At 40.5% G+C, this 23,304-nt stretch overlaps 1 protein-coding gene across 2 annotated transcripts; it reads left to right on the top strand.

Moving 5' to 3' along the window:
• Positions 1–85: 85 nt before the first annotated feature.
• On the top strand, positions 86–21,700 carry dhrs12la (dehydrogenase/reductase 12-like a). Of its 2 annotated transcripts, none has more exons than XM_085370595.1 (10): positions 86–231; positions 1,799–1,932; positions 5,746–5,828; positions 5,941–6,036; positions 6,113–6,194; positions 6,292–6,353; positions 7,768–7,872; positions 8,391–8,481; positions 8,667–8,801; positions 21,585–21,700. In XM_085370595.1, the coding sequence occupies exons 1-10, from the start codon at positions 86–88 to the stop codon at positions 21,698–21,700; spliced, it is 1,050 nt and encodes a 349-aa protein (XP_085226721.1). The 2 variants fall into 2 exon arrangements, with proteins under 2 accessions (XP_085226721.1, XP_085226720.1); XM_085370594.1 differs by having other exon boundaries at positions 8,664–8,801.
• Positions 21,701–23,304: the final 1,604 nt, after the last annotated feature.

Here is a 23,304-nt window from a genome sequence, read left to right as displayed (position 1 = left end):
TTGGGGGGATGAGGTTTTTAGGGTTAGGGTAAAGCGTTACTGTCCGCTGGTGTAATGTCTTAGTGCTGCCGCTGGGCGGCCGCTAATGTTTATTCACGAGCTACACGTGGTTTTGGTCCACGGTAAAAGCTGGAGAAGTGAGCGGCGCACAGCGAGAGGCTTCCAGAGCAGCAACATGTCTCTGTACCGCAACTCCGCCTGGTTCCTGAAGGGAGTGACTGAGTTCACCAGGTAAGACATTTGTCCTGTTGTGTGTGCGCTGTGGGAGCCGGAGAGAGTCTGTGACTGTCCTGCTGTGCATCCTCAGTAGTGTGTGTGTTTGTGTGGAGGATCAGCACTCAGACTTTTCTTATAACTGAATGACTGAAAGTTGATGGTAAACTATTTATAGCCAGCTTATTATAATCAACTTAAATGTGAATAAAACCTTTTTCGTTAACTAAAATAAAAATGATAACCAGACCTTTGAAAGCATTCAAACTAATTAAAGTTTAATATAGTAAACTTTGGTATCACAAACTGCCTGATGAGGGTTTGATGGACGTTTTTATTGAGGCTTCGGGTGTGTGCAAGAGCTTTTGTGTCGACTGTTTTCAAAAAGTTCTGTTTATATTGTAATATCTAAATTGATTTGAATAACCCTTACCTCTGACATTTGGTGTAAATAAAATAAATTCATAAAGACTAAAACTAACACTGAAACTAATAAAAAAATAATCAAAACCAAGCATTTTCTAACAATACAAAGTAAACTGAAACAAAAAAAACACTCTGGAAGCTAACTGAAATTAAACTGAATTAAAAAAAGAAATAAAAATAAAAACTAATAAGAAAATACAAAACTATAATTACTCAAAACCATAGTGACAGTAAGAAACGCCCACTGAAAGCAGTGTAAAGTATGAATAGATTAGGGGGTGGCTGCTGCTAAATGCTTCCTAATGTTAAAGTGAACGTACATTTCTGTGAATTAACTGTAAATGTTACAGCACACTATGTATTACTATGTTACAGTATTATCTTAATGATCAATTTTGATGTTTGACATTTGAAAGTGTGAAAATGAGGCTGCAGACTTAAGTCGTGGTTTATGATCACAGATGGAAGGTTTTAGCAACAGACCCCTGAACATCACAGATTTGTGAATCAGTGTACACTTTATAGTGACTAAGCAAGAGGTTTGTAGGACCATAACTCAGTTTTTGAACAATAACAGGGCTCTAAGAGCTTTATCAGTCTTATGTGATCTATTGCAGCCCCGAGATGCCTTTCGTCATCAGTACACAGCAAGCCAAGTGTTTTGAAGAGGTGCTTTCGTGATTGTTTCCCTTCTCTCCTTTGTTCTGTGTTATCTTATTCTCCCAGAGAGCTGCCCGACAACCCGCTCTGACCCTGCACTAATAGCTCTCTGCATGACACCATCGAACAGAGCAGGCATTTAACCTCAGTAATTCTCTCTCTGCCTGTCCCCTTTATGCCCCACTTTGACCGCCCTTAACAATGGGGGGAATTGAGGTCCTTGGTGGCACACACGCTTAGACACACGCATACTCATAAATGACTGCTGTTGTCACCGCCATCACTCTCATCCCAAACCTCTCCTTGACAGAGACGATGCCAGGCACACACTTTCCTTCATTGTATCTGTACAGTAAAGCTGTGAGGACATTTACAGTCAGCAGGATGATCTCAAACACTCACCCCTCAAACACAGAGGCAGAGCTAAATCTGATGGCAGCAGCAAATAAGCAGGCAGCTGGTATATATATGAAATGCTGTAGGTGTTGATGTTTTACAGGAATGCCTTCTTATCAGCGTCTAAGCGGTTTGTGGAGAAGGACCTGGAGGTGTCTGTGGCTGGACGTTCCTTTATGATAACAGGAGCCAACAGTGGCATCGGAAAAGCCACTGCCATGGCCATCGCCAAGAGAGGTACCACACCTACGACCCTGTTTGTCTACAAATCAGCCCAAACATGGCAGACAGGAAAGCAACACATAGTAAAATCGCTGAGAGAAAGAAGCAACATGCATATCCATATGGATCTGTGAATTCATAAAAGGCCCAACTCCACATTTTTTAAAAATTCCAATTCCAACACTAAAAAACACTCAAGTATTTTTTTTTTTGTAGTTTTACAACACACAAACGTTGGGGTAAAATGTAAATAAAAATAAAATGTAATGGTTTGCAAATCTCATAAATACAGATGTTAAATATTTAAACATCAATTGTTTAAACTGATGCATAATTTTAAGATAAATAAGATTTTGAATTTGATGGCAGCCACACGCCACATAAAAGTTGATTGTCACAGTGTAGTGACTGTGTTTTCTTTTCATGATGCTCCAAATGTTTCAGCTGGGAAAAGGTCTGAAAGCTCACAACCCTCACTCTACTACTATAAAGCCATGCTGTTGTAACAGTATGCAGTTTAACATTGTCAAGCTGAAATATGCAAGGCCTTCACTGAAAAAGACATTGTCTGGATAAGAACTTTAACCTCCAGTGAGCTGTGATCATAGACAGTGATTTCTCGAAGTGTTCCTGATCCACTGATATCCACGAAAGAATGAAGTCGGTTTTTAATGCAGTCCTTGGGGGCCTGAGGATTAACATCCAATAATAATTTTATGTCTTGTCTTTTGTGCAGAGAATCTGATTACTTTTTTTAAAGTAACAAGTAAAGTAAGGGATTACTGTTCCAAAAAGTCATTAGATTACTGTTACTTTCCCGTAAGCACGCTGCGTTACTAAACCGTGATATTGTTTGGGAGAGTGTCTCGTGACAATGACGTGCAAGCACGCAAGTCCATGGCAGCAACAGACGTGTGTAGACCAACAATGTATAATATGGAGTGCGGGAGAGAGTACAACCATGCAGTGTTTAAAGCTTGAAAGTACTGACATTACTTTGAATTTGATTCTGTAAAAAGTGACAAAAACATTAGCGTCTGATGTAAACTCTGCGTGGGAAGAAAACTTCTTTCTACAGCGAAAAATTAAACTTCTAATCTGAGAAAGCACCTAGCACAGTGTCAAGGGAATGTGAAATTCACAAAGAAACCCCCGGATCCCCCCACTGACATGACCGCTGCAGCACCGGGCAAACCTCCACCCACCCCACTCCTCCTAAACAGGTGAAAGAAGACTTAAGGGTGACAGGAGTTGGTGCTGCTGAATCTTTGATTGATTTATTTTTTGCTGTTTTACTTGCATCTATTTGAAAGAGTGAGTGTAAACACACAAAAAAAATATTTTATATGCTGGAATATGTAGAAAATAGGTTTAAAGGTTAAAGAATTTCTCCAAGTCAAAGACAGTTGCATATAATTTAATTTTTGCTTGATGCAATGTGCATAAAGTTTAAAACTAATAAAACAAGTTTTAAAAAGAGACTTTTTCATTTGATTTGATTTTATATGATGGATTCTGCAGATTCTGCAGAAAAAACAGAATTAGGCTGAAAGGTCTATTGCTTTATTACGTATTCAGGTTGTGTATCATGTTTTTAAAATGTAACTAAGTAATAAAGTACCTAAGTAATAAAGTAACTAATTACTTTTGAAAATAAGTAACTAGTAAAGCAATGGCATTACTTTCTTGGAGAAGTAATCATAGGGTGACCATATTTTGATTTCCAAAAAAGAGGACACTTTAAACAATGCCTTCTCTGTGCGGTTAATTAATTGTGAAATAAAATATGTCATATAGGCTTTTACAAGTCAACAAGTGCAAAAAAATAACTTAAAAACCTCTGGAATTAAATAATGGTACGGAAATAATGCCTCATCTGCATTAAAAATTACCAGTACTGGGTTGGTATGAGGGCTGGACTGGGACAAAAAATTGACCAGGGCATTTTGACTGGAGAACGGCCCACCAGGTATTATAGGAGCCATAAGCCATAAAGCCTTTGAATGAAAACAAACGCTGTTGTGACAGTGATGTACACAGTCTTGTTGGTATATGTATGAATCCTTAGTATTTCAGATAATTATTTTTTAAAAGCAAGACATTTTAAATGAGAATAAGAAAGAAAAGTATTTCTTTGAGCCCCCCTTTCCCTACCTGGCCCCCTGGCAAAACTTTGCTAGACCCACCCCTGCACAGTTACCAGCTGTCAGCTACATAGAAAAGGATCCTGGTGTTATTTGTCTCTCAGAAACAGATCATAACTTCCCTTCAACTCATTCATGTCACCTAAAAGGCAAACCTGTTTCTCCATCACCTGTTCAGCTCTGATGATCCAGTAAGGACATCTCCTGGTTTCATCTTCATGTTTCCCTCTCACCACATATCCAAACCGATATCATATCACTATCAGTAACATCATAGCACCCACCCAGCTGTATAGAAATGCCGTCATGCTAGCTAGTACGCAGTACGAGTTATTGTAACTGACTGTAAAATGTCAGCACAACAAAAATAAACTACACCTGAACTTGGTTTATATCTGACCCAGATAGACTGCAGGTCGTAACTTCTTACCCGAAGTTCAGTTCACCTGACACTCATCCACCTGCTGGCCCCTGTGGAAGCTCCGCCATAGACACCACCAAATAACTGAGTTATTTTTACACACCGGCCAGCATCTGGCCAATCCACCACCTTTCTTTGTTTATACCGTTACAAAACAACAACAACAACAAAACCATCGGCTGTAAAAACAAAAAATCACCATCGGCCCACTGCGCAAATGCCCGATGGCCAGTCCAGCTATGGCCGGCACGAGAGAAATTTCTTTTGCAGTTCATCTGAGTGCAGAACAAGTGCTCACAAAGCAGCAGTTTCGGGGATGGCGTCACACACATGGATCCTCTGAATACAGGAAAACCCGGACATTTTTATGAATCTCAAAAATCCCCCCCAGAAGCCCCGGACAGAACGTGAAAAGTGGACATGTCCGGGGAAAAGGGGACAGTTGGTCACCCTAAGTAATCAGTAATTAGTAGCAAATTACTATATTCAAGTAACTTGACCAGCACTGCTTTTGTTGACAGAGATCTCGCTCTCCAGTTCATTGAATCTTTTTATGATATCATGTACTGGAGATGAATAGATAGTTAACTTTAGAATTTTATGTTGAGGAAAATAATTCTCAAATTTTTCCTCAATTTTCAGACAGTTTTTTCCAGATTGGTGAACTCTACTTCAGAGTAATTGCATCTCTAAGATGCTCTTTTTTTTTATACCTAATCATGTAACAACCTGTTGCCAAGTAACCTAGTTAGTTGCAAACTGTTCCTCCAGCTGTTTTTAGTACCACTTACTGTTCCAGCCGTTTGCTGCGCTCTCCTAACTTTTTTAGGGGACTGTTGCTGTCATTAATTCAAAATGAGGAAAGTCTTAAATTTCTGGAAGTGGGGTTGTATGTGAGTAATAATAAAACAAAGTACATTCACAATCGAGTAAAACTCTCAAGTGCAGGTTTTAAGGAAGCAAACAGTTCCAAAATAGTGGCCACAAAGCACATTGATGCTCCTTAAAAGACTTTTATAATAATAATAATAATAATAATAATGGATTGCATTTATATAGCGCTTTTCTAGACACTCAAAGTGCTTTACAATTCCACTATTCATTCACTCTCACATTTTCACACTTTATATTTAAAGATTGTAGTATTCATTCAATTTTTCAGGAAAAGGTTGATTTTAAGGTCCTTCTTTATCTTGTCATTGTATTCAACTGCTTATTTCCATTGCTAGTACCATGATTTATGTCTTTATATCTTTGCCACAGGTGGAACGATCCACATGGTGTGCAGGAATAAGGACAAAGCTGAGGAGGCAAGGGCTGATATTGTCAAGGAGACTGGAAATAAAGTACAGTGTGACTCTCTTTTCATCAACAAGATAGACTTGCACAAACAACCTTTAGTTTTACACCAGAGTTGACATTGATATTCATTCTGCTAAATGTCTGGCGTCATTACAGGAGGTCTATGTTCATATCCTCGATCTGTCTGAGACCAAGAAGGTCTGGGAGTTTGCTGAGGGCTTTAAGAGGAAGTACAAGTCTCTTAATGTACTGGTGAGCAACATATTAGTCTTTTGGGGGGGTCCTGGCAACTGCGACCACTGAATGATCATATATTGATATGTTTTAGATCAATAATGCGGGTGCCATCATGAGCCAGAGGGATCTGAATGCAGAGGGGCTTGAGAAAAGCTTTGCTACTAATGTCCTGGGTGAGTCAAAGATCAGACAAGAGGTATGAAGACCAGTCTGATGAAAGGGAAAAATGGAAGATAGTTAATTTGTACTTCAATGTTTGGTCCTCTTCAGGGGTTTACATTCTCACCAAGAGTCTCATTCCACTGCTGGAGAAGAGTGTGGACCCCAGAGTGGTGAGTCTGATCATTCAACCCATGTTCACTGTCGGTCCACATAAAGTATTCACTCCTACAATACTGTGCAAAAGTCTTGAGTCACCACCCCTTTCTTTATATTTTGCTTGGAAAATGGGACATAGGTAGGTGATTTATTGAACCTTGTGCCAGAATACATCCAAATAAAGTATATAAGGCCTCAGTTGTGCAAAATTCTAACAAGCTGGAAAGTTAGTATTTGATATGACTGCCTTTGTTCTCGGACTCAGCCTGAATGCTCTTTGGCAAGCTCTCTTTTAATTTCTTTAAGTAGTTTTAAGCAATAGTTCTCCAGGTTTCTTAAAGGACATTCAAAGCTCTTCTTTGTTTTACTGTCTGTCAATATGATCCCACCATGAAACATCAGCCTTTTCCCTCAGTTTCCCTTCTTTAAGAATGGCTTTTTGACAGTCTGTGATACCACCTCTGATGAGGCTTCAGTGAACTGAAGCCCCAGATGCATTCCTCAGGTCCTGTATCAGACCTTTGCTAGATTATTTTCTCCTGTTTCCTAAAGACATGACTTAATATACTGCTTTACATCTTTTAGGCCTGTCACTTCTTTTGTCCTCTACTTGTCTAGCTTCCTCAGTTCTTTAAGGACACGCTGGACACTTGTACTTTTTTGTAGATTTGATTAAAAAATGCAAACATTATTTTTTTAATTGACAAGCTGCTAGTAAGAAAATGTCAAAAGATGCAATTTAAAATCATTCTGTTCAACAACATTGGTTCATCCCTTGTGTTATTTGCATTTTTTTGCTTGAAAGATTCATATTTCACTGTTTAGTGGCTTAACAAACAACAACAAAAACACTCCTCTAAAAATGCTCATCTACAAAGCCTAGAGTGAAAATGTGTGGAAAAGTAGCCAATGTCCAAAGAAAAAGTTCAGAATGCTGAAGAACTTGTGCTCAAGACCACTTTTCAAAATGACAGGAAATGTCTCGGTCCCTGTAAGCAAAACAAAAAGAAATGAGGAGTGTTTCAAGAGTTTTGCACAGTATTGTATATTGTTTTCAGAAACAGTCAGTAAAATATGAGGCTCTGGCCAACATAACTGGACAGTGTAATAATCAGGTAATGAGTCCGAGCTGTTGCATGAGGGCTATTTAATAGGTGAACAAGGATTCGCACAAGTAAACATTGCAGTAACACAATGACAAATACTAGATCGGCAACACTTAATGCAGGATTAAATGCAGTTGTAGTGATAATAGAGGATTTGGGATAAGTGTGGTTTATTTCGGTTTCTGTATTTGTGATCTGGTTTCAGTACATTTTTGCTCACTAAACAAAGCATTTAGAGCTGTAACATTGGGTTTTAGGAAACTTGTGAATATTTGGGGTGGGGGGGGTGTCTACAGATTAATTCTCATTCCCCTGTGTTCAGATCACAGTGTCATCAGGTGGAATGCTGGTGCAGAAGCTCAGGACAGGAAACCTGCAGTCTGAGAGAGGCCGCTACGACGGCACCATGGTCTACGCCCAGCACAAAGTAAGATCTGAACTGGAAGCATCTGCTCGTCACAATTGACAAGACTGGTCAGGTTTAACGTCCTTCAGCTGTCTGAGTTCTCCAGGAACCGAGCAAGTTTGAAAAGTTTGAAAATGAGTGAAAACAAGAAGAGTATAATTAGTCTTCTGGTCATTGTATCTATGTATCAGAATATGACAATTTTAAGCACAGTCTTTAATCAGATATTGAAAGAACATATTTATCTTTGGTATAGCTGACAGATGATTAAGTGATGATTTATGAATAGATTTAGGATCCACATTATATCAGTGGTTTAAAAATTTAAACTTGCATTCCAGAATTCAAAACTGAAAACTTACCCAGTGAGCAAACGTCTGGGTTCAGCCCTGATTGGCAGTTGGATATTTGACTTAAAAGTATCACCTGCAGTGTTAAAGGTGTGGTTCATCGCATGACAAAGACGGGCGTTCACAGTCGATCATTGAAGTACACGGATGTTAGATGCACTCAGACGTGCTTGATGATGTGTGTTCCAGAGGCAGCAGGTGGTGATGACAGAGCAGCTGGCAAAAACTCACACTAACATCCACTTCTCCGTCATGCATCCTGGCTGGGTGGATACTCCAGGTACACTCACATAAAGTAACATCCGAATGCTTACACAATTTACAAAAGCATTAGATGTATTCCATCTGTGTGCGTATTTAAATTGATTTGCTCTCTGTTACCTGTGTGTGTGTGTGTGTGTGTGTGTGTGTGTGTGTGTGTGTGTGTGTGTGTGTGTGTGTGTGTGTGTGTGTGTTTCCCAGCAGTGGCCAATGCTATGCCAGACTTTCATCAATCCATGAAGGACAGCCTGCGGACCCCAGAGCAGGGCGCCGACACAGTGGTGTGGCTGTCTGTCTCTGAGGCTGCTGTCAAAAACCCCAGTGGACGTTTCTATCAGGGTATGTTTTACAGTGCAAAATTCTTTTTTCCCCTTACAGTTTTTGCCCGTTGCCTGAACACATTTTGCAAAACTTTGCTCATTGTGCCAAAACCCTAAACACAAGTAAACATGACACAACACTGGGAAATATACCATTCACATCTGCACCAAATTGAAACTCTACTCTCAAAACCTAAACTCTGCTATCAAAACCTAACATTCCTTTGTCAAAATGTAACTCTGTTGACAAAATGACACATACTTGCATCATATGCAAACACTTACAGAGCAGGAGGAACACACTAGTCTACTTTATATAAAGCACTGCAGTCTTTGATTTCCATTGTTCATTCAGAAGGCATATTTTCAGGAGACACATTTGCAAACAACCAAAAAAGCAAATAGACCTACTCAATATTGTACATTGCAGTACCATGAATTCAGATAAAGCAAAACAAACCTAAACAAAAAAAACCCCATAATACAGTAATAGAAAAAACACTATACTGTAAACAAAAAATCATGACAATTGTGCATACGTGGGCTCATGGATCCCGCCGTCTGTTGGGGTCTGGCCACAGGACCTCATCAACATCGCAAGCAATGTCTTCTCCTGCTGGGCACCGGGGAAAATATCCTCTTGCATGTCGAAACCATCCATGGATTGCTGTCACCTGAATGTCGCCGCAGGCCTGTTCCGTTGCCTGCAGAAGAGGCATGCAGGCATGTAGTTGGCGGTCATATACACGCCATCTCCAAGCCGAAAAAAATTCCTCTATAGGGTTTAAAAATGGTGAGTAAGGGGGCAAGCATACCACTTCAAGTTGACTTTGGTTGGAGAACCAGGCCTGGACCAGAGCAGCCCGATGGAAACTGACATTATCCCATATCACCACAAACCTGGGCTGATCTGGTCTGTTCTGTACAACTATATCATGGAGAGCATCTAGAAATGTGAGTATGTGTTGGCTATTGTATGGACCCAGTATTGCATGATGGTGCAGAAGCCCTCGAAGGCATATGGCGGCACATAATGTGATGTTTCCCCCGCGCTGCCCTGGGACGTGCACAATTGCCCTTTGGCCAATTACATTACGACCCCGTCGTCTTGTTTTGCTCAGGTCGAATCCAGCTTCATCAATGAAAATGTATTCATGAGGCTGTGCAGCTCCATCCATGGCCAAGATTCTCTGAAAAAAAGGGGAACATATCACTGTACTACAGTGCTACACATACAGCACCCTCACCCCATCACACAGGTACCTGTGTAGCTCTCAGAATGGATCCATGTGGTACTGATATGGTACATATTCAGCTGCTACTGGACTTCACCAATACTCTATTGTAAATGTAAGGGACAGTTACACGTACCCGTACATATTCAGCTCGAAGTCCTTTGACCCTGTCACTGTTCCTCTCGAATGGGACTCTGTAGAGCTGCTTCATGGTGATGCTGTGTTTACCCAAGATGCGTCTGATGGTGGTGATGCTCACATGGTCTATGTTGCTGAACACTCGCCTGTCTGCAAGTATTTTCCGTCGTAGCTGGTGGAGACGGATGGCATTGTCTGCCCTCACTAGGTCCACAACAGCAAGTTCCTGCCGTTGTGTGAACAGGCGTTGGCGTCCTCCCCCAGAAGGTCTTCGAGTCATTCTAGAGAAATACAACCACATATTGTCATCGGTTTGCTTATTTTTCTTACAGTACTTCACTGTATATACTGTATCATCCACTGTACAACACTGTACTTCAATATAAGTAATCATGGTATGTTTCACAGAAACTACCACTTTGGCTGCAAAAGGAGCATTAGCACCCTGCAATACCCTGTACACTTGATATGGTAACTGTAGAACAGTACTATGAAAACCATCTGAGTAGAGTAGAAGGCAGTGAGATGAAGACAGACCTGTTTTCTAGTCGGAATTTTCTTATTACAGATGCCACTGTGAAGCGGCTTAGATGTGGGTGGACTCTCTGCCCAGCTTCCCTCATAGTCAGGCCGTGGTTGATGACATGGTCCACCAAAGTTGCTCTTATATCATCAGAAATATGGGTCCGTGCATGGCCTCTTTGACCTCCTCCTCCTCTTCCTCTTGCTCTCCCTCCATCCATGCTTGCAGAGTTCTTGAATTGGCTAAACTGAGGGCTTTTTGTGGCTGGCTAATTGGTGTTCAGTTTTGCAAGTAAGTGCCTTCAGGTGTATATTTGAGTGGTTGCAATTACCCGATGTGTTTTGTATTTTGGATACATGTGTTTTCCAAATGGCACCCTGAAATTTCATTTTTGAACGAAGTGTCTTATGTATGAAATAGAGTGTAGTATGCAGGACCATGTGTGTTGCATAAAGGAGTAAGTGTGTTGCATAATTGCAACCAGAGTGCAAAGCAGCACTTTTGTTTAAGGTATGGGTACATGTGTTTGGGGTATGGTAACAAAAGCTTCAAGTTGTGTTACTTTAGTCTAAGCATGGGTTTATAGTGTTCAAGCAACGAGCAAAAACTGTAATATGAACACAAAAATCCAAAATAAATGATCAAGATTTCCATTTAGGAATGTAAACTGGTAAGACAGAGAGAATAGCACAGCTGAATTGTGTATTGAACAGTAGTGAGATGAATGTGCTGCATGGGGTGTGCGTATGTGTGGATTTGGCCTGTGTCCATTGCAGCTGGAGGGGACTGCTTTGGTGCCAGATACCACCAAGGAGCACTCACACACAGATGCACTTTTTCATACACACACTCACAAAATGTCCCTAGCGGCCTTGAAGAGAAAGGTTGTTGTCTGACAGCACTCTTCAAACTAGACATACATACTGCACTTATAATAATATTTTCATAATAATAAAACCAAAAGTGACAGCAACTTGCTGTAACAACTGGAAGAAAGCCATAGATGGCTCTAATTTTTTAAAATTGTAATTAATTTACAGTTTTTGCCCGTTGCTTGAACACATTTGGCAAAACGTCGCTCATTGTGCCAAAACTCTAAACACAAGTAAACACGACACAACACTGGGAAATATACCATACACATCTGTGCCAAAATGAAACTCCACTCCCAAAACCTAAACTCTGCTGTCAAAACCTAACATTCCTCTGTCAAAATGTAACTCTGTTGACAAAATGACACATACTTGCATCATATGCAAACACTTACAGATCAGGGGGAACACACTAGTCTTCTTTACATAAAACACTGCAGTCCTTGATTTCCATTGTGTATTCAGAAGGCACATTTACAGGAGACACATTTCCAAACAACCAAAAACGCAAATAGACCTACTCAATAGTGTACATCGCAGTACCATGAATTCAGATAAAGCAAAAAAAAAAAAAACCACAACACAATAATACTGCAATAGAAAAAACACTATACTGTAAACACAAAAAACCATGACAATTGTGCATAAGTGGGCTCATGGATCCCGCCGTCTGTTGGGGTCTGGCCACAGGACCTCATCAACATCGCAAGCAGTGTCCTCTCCCGCTGGGCACCGGGGAAAATATCCTCTTGCATGTCGAAACCATCCATGGATTGCTGTCACCTGAATGTCGCCGCAGGCCTGTTCCATTGCCTGCAGAAGAGGCATGCGGGCATGTGGTTGGCGGTCATATACACGCCATCTCCAAGCCTAAAAAAACCCTCAATAGGGTTTAAAAATGGTGAGTAAGGGGGCAAGTATACCACTTCAAATTGATTGTGGTTGGAGAACCAGGCCTGGACCAGAGCAGCCCGATGGAAACTGACATGATCCCATATCACCACAAACCTGGGCTGATCTGCTCTGTTCTGTACAACTATATCATGGAGAGCATCTAGAAATGTGAGTATGTGTTGGCTATTGTATGGACCTAGTATTGCATGATGGTGCAGAAGCCCTCGAAGGCATATGGCGGCACATAATGTGATGTTTCCCCCGCGCTGCCCTGGGACGTGCACAATTGCCCTTTGGCCAATTACATTACGACCCCGTCGTCTTGTTTTGCTCAGGTCGAATCCAGCTTCATCAATGAAAATGTATTCATGAGGCTGTGCAGCTCCATCCATGGCCGAGATTCTCTGAAAAAAAGGGGAACATGTCACTGTACTACAGTGCTACACATACGGCACCCTCACCCCATCACACAGGTACCTGTGTAGCTCTCAGAATAGATCCATGTGGTACTGATATGGTACATATTCAGCTGCTACTGGACTTCACCAATACTCTATTGTAAATGTAAGGGACAGTTACACGTACCCGTACATATTCAGCTCGAAGTCCTTTGACCCTGTCACTGTTCCTCTCGAATGGGACTCTGTAGAGCTGCTTCATGGTGATGCTGAGTTTACCCAAGATGCGTCTGATGGTGGTGATGCTCACATGGTTTATGTTGCTGAACACTCGCCTGTCTGCAAGTATTTTCCGTCGTAGCTGGTGGAGACGGATGGCATTGTCTGCCCTCACTAGGTCCACAACGGCAAGTTCCTGCTGTTGTGTGAACAGGCGTTGCCGTCCTCCCCCAGAAGGTCTTCGGGTCATTCTGGAGGAATACAACCACATATTGTCATCGGTTTGCTTATTTTTCTTACAGTACTTTACTGTATGTACTGTGTCATCCACTGTACAACACTGTACTTCAATATGAGGAATCAGCCACTTTGGCTGCAAAAGGAGCATTAGCACCCCGTACACTTGATATGGTAATGTGATATACTGTAGAACAGTGCTATGAAACCATCTGAGTAGAGCAGAAGGTATGGAGGTGAAGACATACCTGTTTTCTAGTCGGAATGTTCGTATTACAGATGCCACTGTGAAGCGGCTTAGATGTGGGTGGACTCTCTGCCCAGCTTCCCTCATAGTCAGGCCATGGTTGATGACATGGTCCACCAAAGTTGCTCTTATTTCATCAGAAATATGGGTCCGTTCATGGCCTCTTCGGCCTTCTCCTTCTCTTCCTCCTCCTCCTCTACCTCTTCCTCTTGCTCTCCCTCCATCCATGCTTGCAAAGTTCTTGAAATGGCTACGCTGAGGGCTTTTTGTAGTTGGCTAATTGGTGTTCGGTTTTGCAAGTACGTACCTTCAGGTGTGTATTTGAGTGGTTGCAATTATCCGATGTGTTTTGTATTTTGGATACATGTGTTTTCCGAATGGCACCCTGAGATTTCATTTTGTGAGCGAAGTGTCTTATGTATGAAATAGAGTGTAGCATGCAGGACCATGTGTGTTGCATAAAGGGGTAGGTGTGTTGCATAAAGGAGTAGGAGTGTTGCATAATTGGTACTGGGGTGCAAAGCAGCGCTTTTGTTTAAGGTATGGGTACATGTGTTTGAGGTATGGTAACAAAAGCTTCACGTTGTGTTACTTTAGTCTGAGCATGGGTTTATAGTGTTCAAGCAACGGGCAAAAACTGTAATTGGATTACTGCAACTCCCTTTTAATAGGGCATGGCCAAGACACTTTGCCATGCCTGCAACTGGTGCAAAATGCTGCAGCACGGTTTTTAAATGGTAAAAGAAAATTTGAGCATATTACTCCAGTTCTGGCCTCCTTAAACTGGCTTCCAATTGAATTTAGGATCTATTTTAAAATTATTTTACAGCTTTTTTTAAAAATACTGGTCTCGCACCTGTATATTTGTCCAATCTGCTGAAGCCCTATGTCCCTCCTTATTAACTCCGGTCAGCTGAGTAGATGTTGCTCTCAGTCCCTAAATCACGGCTAAAACTTAGAGGAGCATTCTCTACTGTGGCCCTGAAGCTTTGAAATGCTCGTCCTCTTCACATTAGGCAATCTACTTCAGTGCTGGTCTTTAAATCCAGGTTAAAAACTAATTTTTATTTGCTGACTATGGCCTCAGTGGGTAACTGACACTGTGTTGTTTTTAAAGTGCTGTATAAATAAGTTATGGTATGGTAACAACTGCCTGCTTGAGCTTTTGCCACCTCATATACTTTGAAATTCAGACATATCTGAGGTGTTGGTGTACGTGTTGGCGCTGCTTTTGTGGTGGCCTACGGCAGGCGTTTATTGAGTTTTCTAACTTTGTGGGGAGAGTTTTGTTGTTTTTTAAATTCACTTTTTTTTTTTAAACTTTGTTTTTAACCTTGTTTTTAACTTGTGAGTGAACAGATTGTTTCCCTGATGTTACGGCGGGGTGCGCTGAGGTGTGTGGAAACAGGACCCAAGAGCAGATGATAACGAGTAGTTGAAAGTTTGAGCAGAAAAGTGATCCTTTATTTGATGACGGCAAGTGTAAACCAGGAAACCAAAATAAACTGACAAAACACTAAGAAACAAAAACACTAAACGGTACTGAGACCAAAACCTAAACTATAACTGTGATGGAAAATAACCAGCAATTACTATGACTAAGACTAATGATGAATAACAGGCGAAAACCATAACTAAGACTGAGGTCAAAATAAACAGAACCAGGCTAGAACTAGGGTAGAATAAACAGACGACCCGACAATGGCATGAAGAAAACAAAAGGCTTAAATACAGACATGAGGTGAATCAGGGGAAGTGGAAACATATGGGGAAACAGCTGACAGCCATAAACCTAATGACAGGACCAGGAGAGAAAAGCTAAATACAATTAACAGAGAACACATGACATTGTCAGAATAAAACAGGAAATACTAAAACTAAACATGACAACACAACTTAACAGACCTAATACGTGATGAATAAATACCAAACCCCAAAACATAGAAAACCCAGGAACAATAACCAATAACTGCCTAAACTAAAGGCAAAATAGGAAATAACACAAAAACTAATAACATATCAAAAAATACAAAGAAAACTCAGAGTGCTGGGTCGGAGACCCAGCCTGTGACACCTGATTTGTTTCTCATGTGTTTTTTTCCAAGATGGGGATTTTCTACCCTTTGTTCAGTCTCACAAACACTCTGGATCCTCCTAACTTAATTTTTTTATGTGATTCTAACTATTGTAATCTTAAGAAATCACTGAAAAAATTATTTCAATATGTCACCTGTCCTACAAGGCATAATAAAACGCTGGATTTGTGTTACGGACCAATTAAGGGGATATATAAGTCTGTGGCTGGACCGACAGTAGGTTCTTCAGATCACAACATTGTTCAACTCCTCCCTGCTTATAGACCTGTGATTAAGAGGGAGATGGTCTGTGTGAAGCGGTCAAAAGTCTGGACAAAAGACAGTTCTCTTGCCCTTTGCTGGTGTTTTGATTGCACTGACTGGTCCTTGTTTCAATAGAGCTCTTGTGACTTGGATGAACTTACTGATGTGGTTTGTAGCTACATTCCTTTTTGTAAAGACTCTGTGATTCCATCTAGAGAATTTAAGAGAGAGACTTTCCCCAATAACAAACCGTGGCTCTCCAAAGACATCAAGGATCTGATTCTTAAAAGGAAAATTGCTTTTAATGAGGTTGACGTTTCCCCTGTGAGGATATTGAGGAAGATAAGATAAGATAAGATAAGATAACCTTTATTAGTCCCACACGTGGGAAATTTGTTTTGTCACAGCAGGAAGTGGACAGTGCAAAAGTTATGACGCAAAAATTAGAATACAATAAGAATAAATACAGTACACAGCTGTACAGAATAGAATAAAATAATATACTATATACAGTAGAATAAAATAGAATAAAAATATACAATAAGATAAAAATAGAATACGAATGCTATATACAACTGAGTAAAAATACAACGATGCCAGAAAAGATTATTGCACTTAGTGTTATTGCACATGTGTGGATGTGTGTGTTTGTTCAGTTAAAGTCTTTGTTGTGGAGTCTGACAGCAGTGGGGAGGAAAGACCTGCGAAATCGCTCCGTCCCACACCGTGGGTGCCGCAGTCTCCCACTGAAGGAGCTGCTCAGTGCTGTCACAGTCTGCTGCATGGGGTGGGAGACGTTGTCCAACAGGGATGACAGCTTAGCCGCCATTCTCCTGTCACTCACCACCTCCACTGGGTCCAGAGGGCATCCTAGAACAGAGCTGGCGGTGAAGGTTGTAATAAAGGAGGAAGGAGGTGAAGGTTGTAATAAAGAAGCCTAAGATGAGGTACAAAAATAAGATTGAGGCAGAACTCAGTAGTAATAACCTTAAGAGAGCTTGGCAGGGCTACAAACGAAGGGTAGCTGTAACATTTGCTTAGATGGGTTTACCTCCAACAAACATTTGGCAGATAGTTAGTATTTAATCTTCGTTTTGAGAATCTTGATCGTTCTATGCAAACGAGTACACTAAGAGAAAGGACTGCCATTCTCACATCATTTTGTATTGATGAGAGGGGTGTAGCTAATCTCTTTAGACACACTAAGAGTAAGAGTCATGGACCTGACAACATCTGTGGACAGGTACTGAAAACTTGTGCTGATCAGTTGAGTGTGATTTTTTTTTTTTTTATCACATTTTTTCTCTTTCTTTAGAGTTACAGACAGTATCTAAGATTTGGAAACATGCTGTCATTGTTCCAGCTGCTAAGGGCAGTTCCCCTAAGGTACTGAATAATTTTAGACCTGTGACTCTGACTTCTTTAGTGATGAAGACCTTTGAGAAGATACTTAAGAAAGAGATTTCAATGTCAGCTGAACATCACCTTGACCCCTTCCAGTTCGCCTATAATGCAGGAAGAGGCATGGAGGATGCTGTTGTCACACTCCTGCATTTCTTGTATAAGCATCTTGAGGACCCTAACACTCATGCAAGATTATTATTTGTTGACTTCTCATTTGCATTCAACACAATTCAGCCCTCCTAACTTGCCGATAGGCTTTATAATCATTTTAAGCTTGACCATAGTCTGATCAGTTGGATCCTAGACTTTTTGACTAATAGGTCATGGATTGTGACCTATTTGACTAATAGAGATAAGGCGCAGTTGGTGGAAGCTAGATCTTACTACAGCAGACACTTGCTTATCGAGTTTGAGCGAGCTATCCAGCAGTACACCCAAGTTACTTACATAGTCACAGGAAGAGCTAGCAAAAGGACCCAGGGCAGCACAAAGTTGGACACGAGGGATTTTACTGTTGAACACCACAATCAGTCTTCTTATCGTTTAAAACGAGGGAATTACTCAGGAACCATTCTTTGACCTCCTGCACGCATTCTTGAAAGTAGTGCAGGGACACAGCAAGGTCGTCAGTAAGTTCAAAATAGATCTGTATGTCATCGGCGTAACAGTGGAAGGCGATATTGTATTTTTGAAAGATTGCGCCTAGAGGGAGCAAATACAATGAGAAAAGAATAGGGCCTAAAACTGATCCTTGAGGTACACCGCAACAGACCGGTGCAGAGGAAGAGGAGAAGGTGCCCAAGTTAACCGAAAAGGACCTGTCAGCGAGGTATGATTTAAACCAGTCAAGGGCAGTGCATCTAATACCTAACACAGTGTGCTCAAGTCTTAATAATAGGATGTTATGGTCCACCATATCAAAAGCCGAAGAGAGGTCCAATAAAACTAGGACCATAGGGCGTCCAGTATCAGTAATTACAAGAATATCATTAAGAACTCTAACCAACGCCGTTTCAGTACTATGCAATGGCTTAAAAGCAGATTGAAATTTCTCAGCAATATTGTTCGTGTCCAAGTACGCCTGGAGCTGGGAGAGAACTAGTCTCTCCAGGATCTTGGACAAGAACGAAAATCAAAAGTTTGGGACTGTAGTGGCATGGGGCAGCCTGAAGGATCTGCTCTTTACTGTTGACTGTAGAATATCAATGATAGCAGAACAATTAAGATTGTGATATATGTACAGTAAAATATATTTTTGCTGACATGGCTCTATTCTGGGAGCTCTCCACTCATGCATGCATGGAGAGACTAAGGTGGGAGGAGCAGCACATAAACCACAGCACAGAACATATGACCAGGAAATTATGCTTAATTTGCTGCTGTGGCTGACAGGGTGAAGGTGGGTTACAAAGTGGCTTGCAGGATTGCTGCACCTGTGGGCTGGCTAAATCGGTTTTAACACCTTTCCCAATGTAATAGTTGCCATTTGGATGTTTAGAAGAGTATCAACTGGCACAGGCAATGAGGTTAGCTCACTGTCAATGATTGTGGCTGAGCCTGCCTGAACCAATGTTATGACTGATGGTCAGTAAAAGCTTCTTTTTAGTAGAGCAGATTTCTTTGCAGGAATGTCCAAACTATTGAACAGTACAAAATAATCAGTTTTCCCACAATTTTTTTGATTGACATGTTTTAATGTCAAGTTTCGAGCACACGCATTCTGTAGACATAGATATATACATGAAAACTTGATGATTTTTAAGTTTTGTTTTTTGTTTTTTTCTGTTGTTATTTCAATTATATTTGCATGTTTGAAATAAAATTCTATCTATCTATCTATCTATCTATCTATCTATCTATCTATCTATCTATCTATCTATCTATCTATCTATCTATCTATCTATCTATCTATCTATCTATCTATCTATCTTAATCTTTTTTTCCCCCCTCTGTGCACACAAACACATGCACTGCTACTACCATACCTATTCCCTCTGCTCTCTGGTCATTAAAATTCATTTGACTCACAGCTGTCATAAAAGCATGTTGTCACTCTATGGCTATGTAGCTGGTCATATAAAAATGACTTAACTCCTTCATTCTCTTCATTGACACCATAGTGGACCACGAAAATTTTATATAGTATGTAGTATATACCTTATTTATTTTAATTATTAATATCTGGGTTTGTTCGATTTTGTTTTTTTGCACTACATTAGATAACCTCAAAATAGCATTGTGAAAAATAACAATGTTGCCATTTTTGTTATTTGTGTGTTGTAATCTTTATGAAAAAACTAAAAAACACCTCTTAATCTTTTGAGTTTGGTGTATGGCGGGGTGCTGTGGACACCCAAGTTTGTGATTGCGTAGAATTTTTAAATCAATACGATGGTTCGTCTACTGAAAATCTCAGTGAACTTGACTTGAGGTCACATTTTCTGAAAATCAGAGGAGTTCCACATTTATAACACAGGTATGTCTACTAGGAGGCTAAACAGTAGCAATGTATTTATAAAGAATTACAAACAACAATTATTATCCAATTTATTTATTGATTGATTTCCTAATTGAAAATTGAAAAACAAAAGCCAAAGTGATCATTATTGGAGCAGCTTAATTAATTTTTGCAGTGTAATTTGCTGTTAATATCCTTTTCTAACCTCAGTTTGTGTTTTTGTCACGTTTGCCCAGGGTCAAAGAAGCAATGCTGGAGATTGCTTCTGTGTTCTCTTATAGTGTCAATACATGGGAACCTCTTAGAGAGGCCAGGGTTGAAAAAGGGATGCCAGAGAAGCTCCAAGGTTGTTATCCGCTGGTTTGCATCCAAGGCCAACATCTGTTTAATAAGGGTGACAAATAAATGTTGGCCATTTTCAGGTTCTCTTCCAACCTTCATTATCAAGACATTTACGTTTTAAATATCCAGTCTCCATCAGTGTAGATGCCAGAGTCAAGAATATGATCTTTCGGCCTCATGTATCCATGAGGGCATCATTTGATGGATTGACTGCAATGGCATTCATCTATTCTATGGGACACATTTCCATGCCATTCCAATGATTTATCCCAATGTCACATCTCACATTCAGCTTGTCAGCCTCTAATTGAGTCTCTGTGACAAGAAGCGCAGAGTGCAGACAGAGGAGGAGCAATCGATCTCTCCTTTGTGGTCACAAGTGTAAATGTTTAGATGTATAGCCATGTTACTTCCCATGTTAACTTGCACATCCATTAGAAGGAGCCAGCAGGTCTATAGACTCCCTCTGACCTGTTGGGCTTTTATCAGTGGGAGACTCTGCACCTGGACTCACATGTTTGTGTGCGTAGGTGTGATGAGTATGGATCAGTTCACAGGTGAGGTGAAAATTGTGCATTTTCTCTATTACAGAGTGAAAACTTTGATTTGTTTTACAGAATTATGGGTGTATATCCAAGTGTGACTTCCTTTGTGATTGTTTTTATGTCACAGGTCAGAACTGGGAGACACTAGAAGGTCGATGGGATCGTGACATAACCACCACAACCGTCTCCCAACACACACATGCGTACACACACACACTCCTCTCTCCCATAAGGAATGCCATTTTTCAGTCTGATGCTGACTTTCCTGTTTGAATTAGAGGTGCAAACATCAGTCTACTGTGATAAATTGTGTTTATCCAGGGCCAAAGGATCAAGGCGACTGTAATATAGTGTAAATTGATGAAGAAACAAAGAGAGGCACAACAAATGAGAGTGGAAAAAAATCCCAATGAAGTCAACATTGTATTTTGGCTGCTACAGAGAAAGGACAAAGAAGCTGAATGTGAAGCAGAAACAAAGGGATGGATGGGTTTTAGCTTGAGTCAAAGAAGAGCAAGGCATGGGGGCATTAAGAGTGTCTGGAGGCCACACTTATCTCTTTCAGTGAGAGGAATGTGTACACTCACAGAGAGAAAATTAAGGTGTGCATTTAAGGAGAAGCATGAACAAATCAATGAACAGTTTAGCACCACTAGTCAAAGGGGTGCAGGATACTTTTAGGGTAAGACCAGGCTGGCGTTTGGATATGTGCTGACTTTCCACGACAGGTTATATGAAGGCTGATTTAATTTCATATTCCCCCTGATAAACAATTGAAATCAGTTTTATTTGACATGAAAATCAAACCATTGGTTAGACAACACAACAGTTTTTGTAAGTGCAACCCATCATGTTAACATTAGTGTTTGTTTGTGTGTGTGTGTGTGTGTGTGTGTGTGTGTGTGTGTGTGTGTGTGTGTGTGTGTGTGTGTGTGTGTTTGTTTGCAACAGACCGGAAGATGGTGTCCACCCACCTGCCTTTGGCCTGGACCCACAGCTCCCCTCTGGAGGAACAAAAGTTAATGTCTGTACTGGAGGACTTAGCCAAGACGTTTCAGTCACACTAAGTAGGCAGGAGACCAGTACAACACTAACGCAACAAGTTTACACCGACTGAGGCTGGGCTCAGATTTTTCTTTTTTTTTTTTAAACAGAACAGATAAAGTTCCCCAGGTGATGGAGTAAGAATGAATCTTCAGTGCCCATTTAAAGTGGCAGTGCTATCTGTAGCTGCTAGTTTTAAGTAGGAGTGTGAGTGCTAAGATGTGTTTGGGAATCCCAGCCTCATAATGCCAAACTAAAGTCACAGATGATGAAGGGATTAGCGAGATTTGTAATGCTTTATTACTACTTGAATAAAGAAGCTTTTTTATGTCTTTTGGACTTCATAAGAACTAAACACTTTATTGTAGAAGTGTTTGATAGTGATGCCTTTATAAGTGAGTTATTGTGTCGATTTGGAGATCCCTCATAAAGCACAGACAGCACAACCTGTCACTGAGACTTTATTAAAGTTGTCGATCAGATGGGAATCTGATGGGACCAAAGTCACACACGACCAGCCACGGGTTCAGTGTCCTGCTTGTGTTCTGATGACTTACAACGTAAGCATGTGTGTTTGAAAGCTCTGTAAGTAACCTGTGTATTTGCTTTACTGTAGTGTAGTTTTTGTAATGTTCAGGCTGAACCCAGACTGGTATTGTGCTGTACTCTTTATGAGCTTAGACACAGTGCAGCAGCATCACTTGACACATGCAATAAAATCTGTAGATTTATATTTGGTGATATCTGCTGAGCACCTTAAAAAAAAAAAAAGAAAACCCAAAAAAACCCCAAAAACAAACAAACTGTTTTACTTACTGTGACTGCACTTGACTTTCTTGTAAATGCTTGCTTGAATAAAGAACAGCAGTGCTCGTTTTCTGTGAGTTTGTTCAACAGTTCTTACAAGTGGAAAGAAAAAAACCCAACAACCCACAGTCAAAGAAAGATATCAAATATTTTATTGGGCATCATATTTTTCTCTCTGTGCTCTGGCCAGAGGGGACAGAGAGACCAAAGTCAGCTCCGTATTGTCAACAGTATTTCAAAATACAGTTATCTGGAGATATTAACATCTTATTTGGAACAGCAAGTGTCTTTTACAAGCAGTTGAAAGAGGAAAAAGTCAAGACAGAAATCAGCTTACAGAGTTTGATATTATGGGTGGTGGTGTTGTGGAATATGAGTCACGTTTTACATGTTAAAGTGGCCTCTCATCCATTTTAGTGTTTGCTGAACTAAAAACAACAAAAATGACTCCTGTTCAAGACTGTGAAAGAAAAGGAACTAAGACATTAACCACAGGATGAAAAAAAAACAAAACAGCTTGCTTCTGGCACTGTTGAAGATCTACTTTGTTCGCCATTTCTGCAAACAAAGAATCCAGGAGTTTCTCATACTATTAACACCCATCTGCCGTGCCTCTGACAGAAGACATGATAAGAATTAATGACTGGAGGAGACTTTAATGAAAGGAGAGCACTGACTCCTAATTGTACAGCAGCAGGACCATCAACCCTGTTGATCCCTAATGAATCATGGTGGTGTTTTTTTTCCCCCTAACAATACTTTGGGGTAGGACTGAAAGAACAGTCTGCCAACACTGACCAACTGCTCATCAGCCAGTTGC

This window comes from Diplotaxodon limnothrissa, linkage group LG14 (assembly GCF_057381915.1).
Source record: "Diplotaxodon limnothrissa isolate DT_005_m linkage group LG14, D_limnothrissa_male_GT1.1, whole genome shotgun sequence".
In the NCBI taxonomy this organism is placed as follows: Eukaryota; Metazoa; Chordata; class Actinopteri; order Cichliformes; family Cichlidae; genus Diplotaxodon; species Diplotaxodon limnothrissa.
The sequence above is the reverse complement of the archived record's forward strand: the minus strand, read 5'-3'. Positions and strand labels throughout refer to the sequence as shown.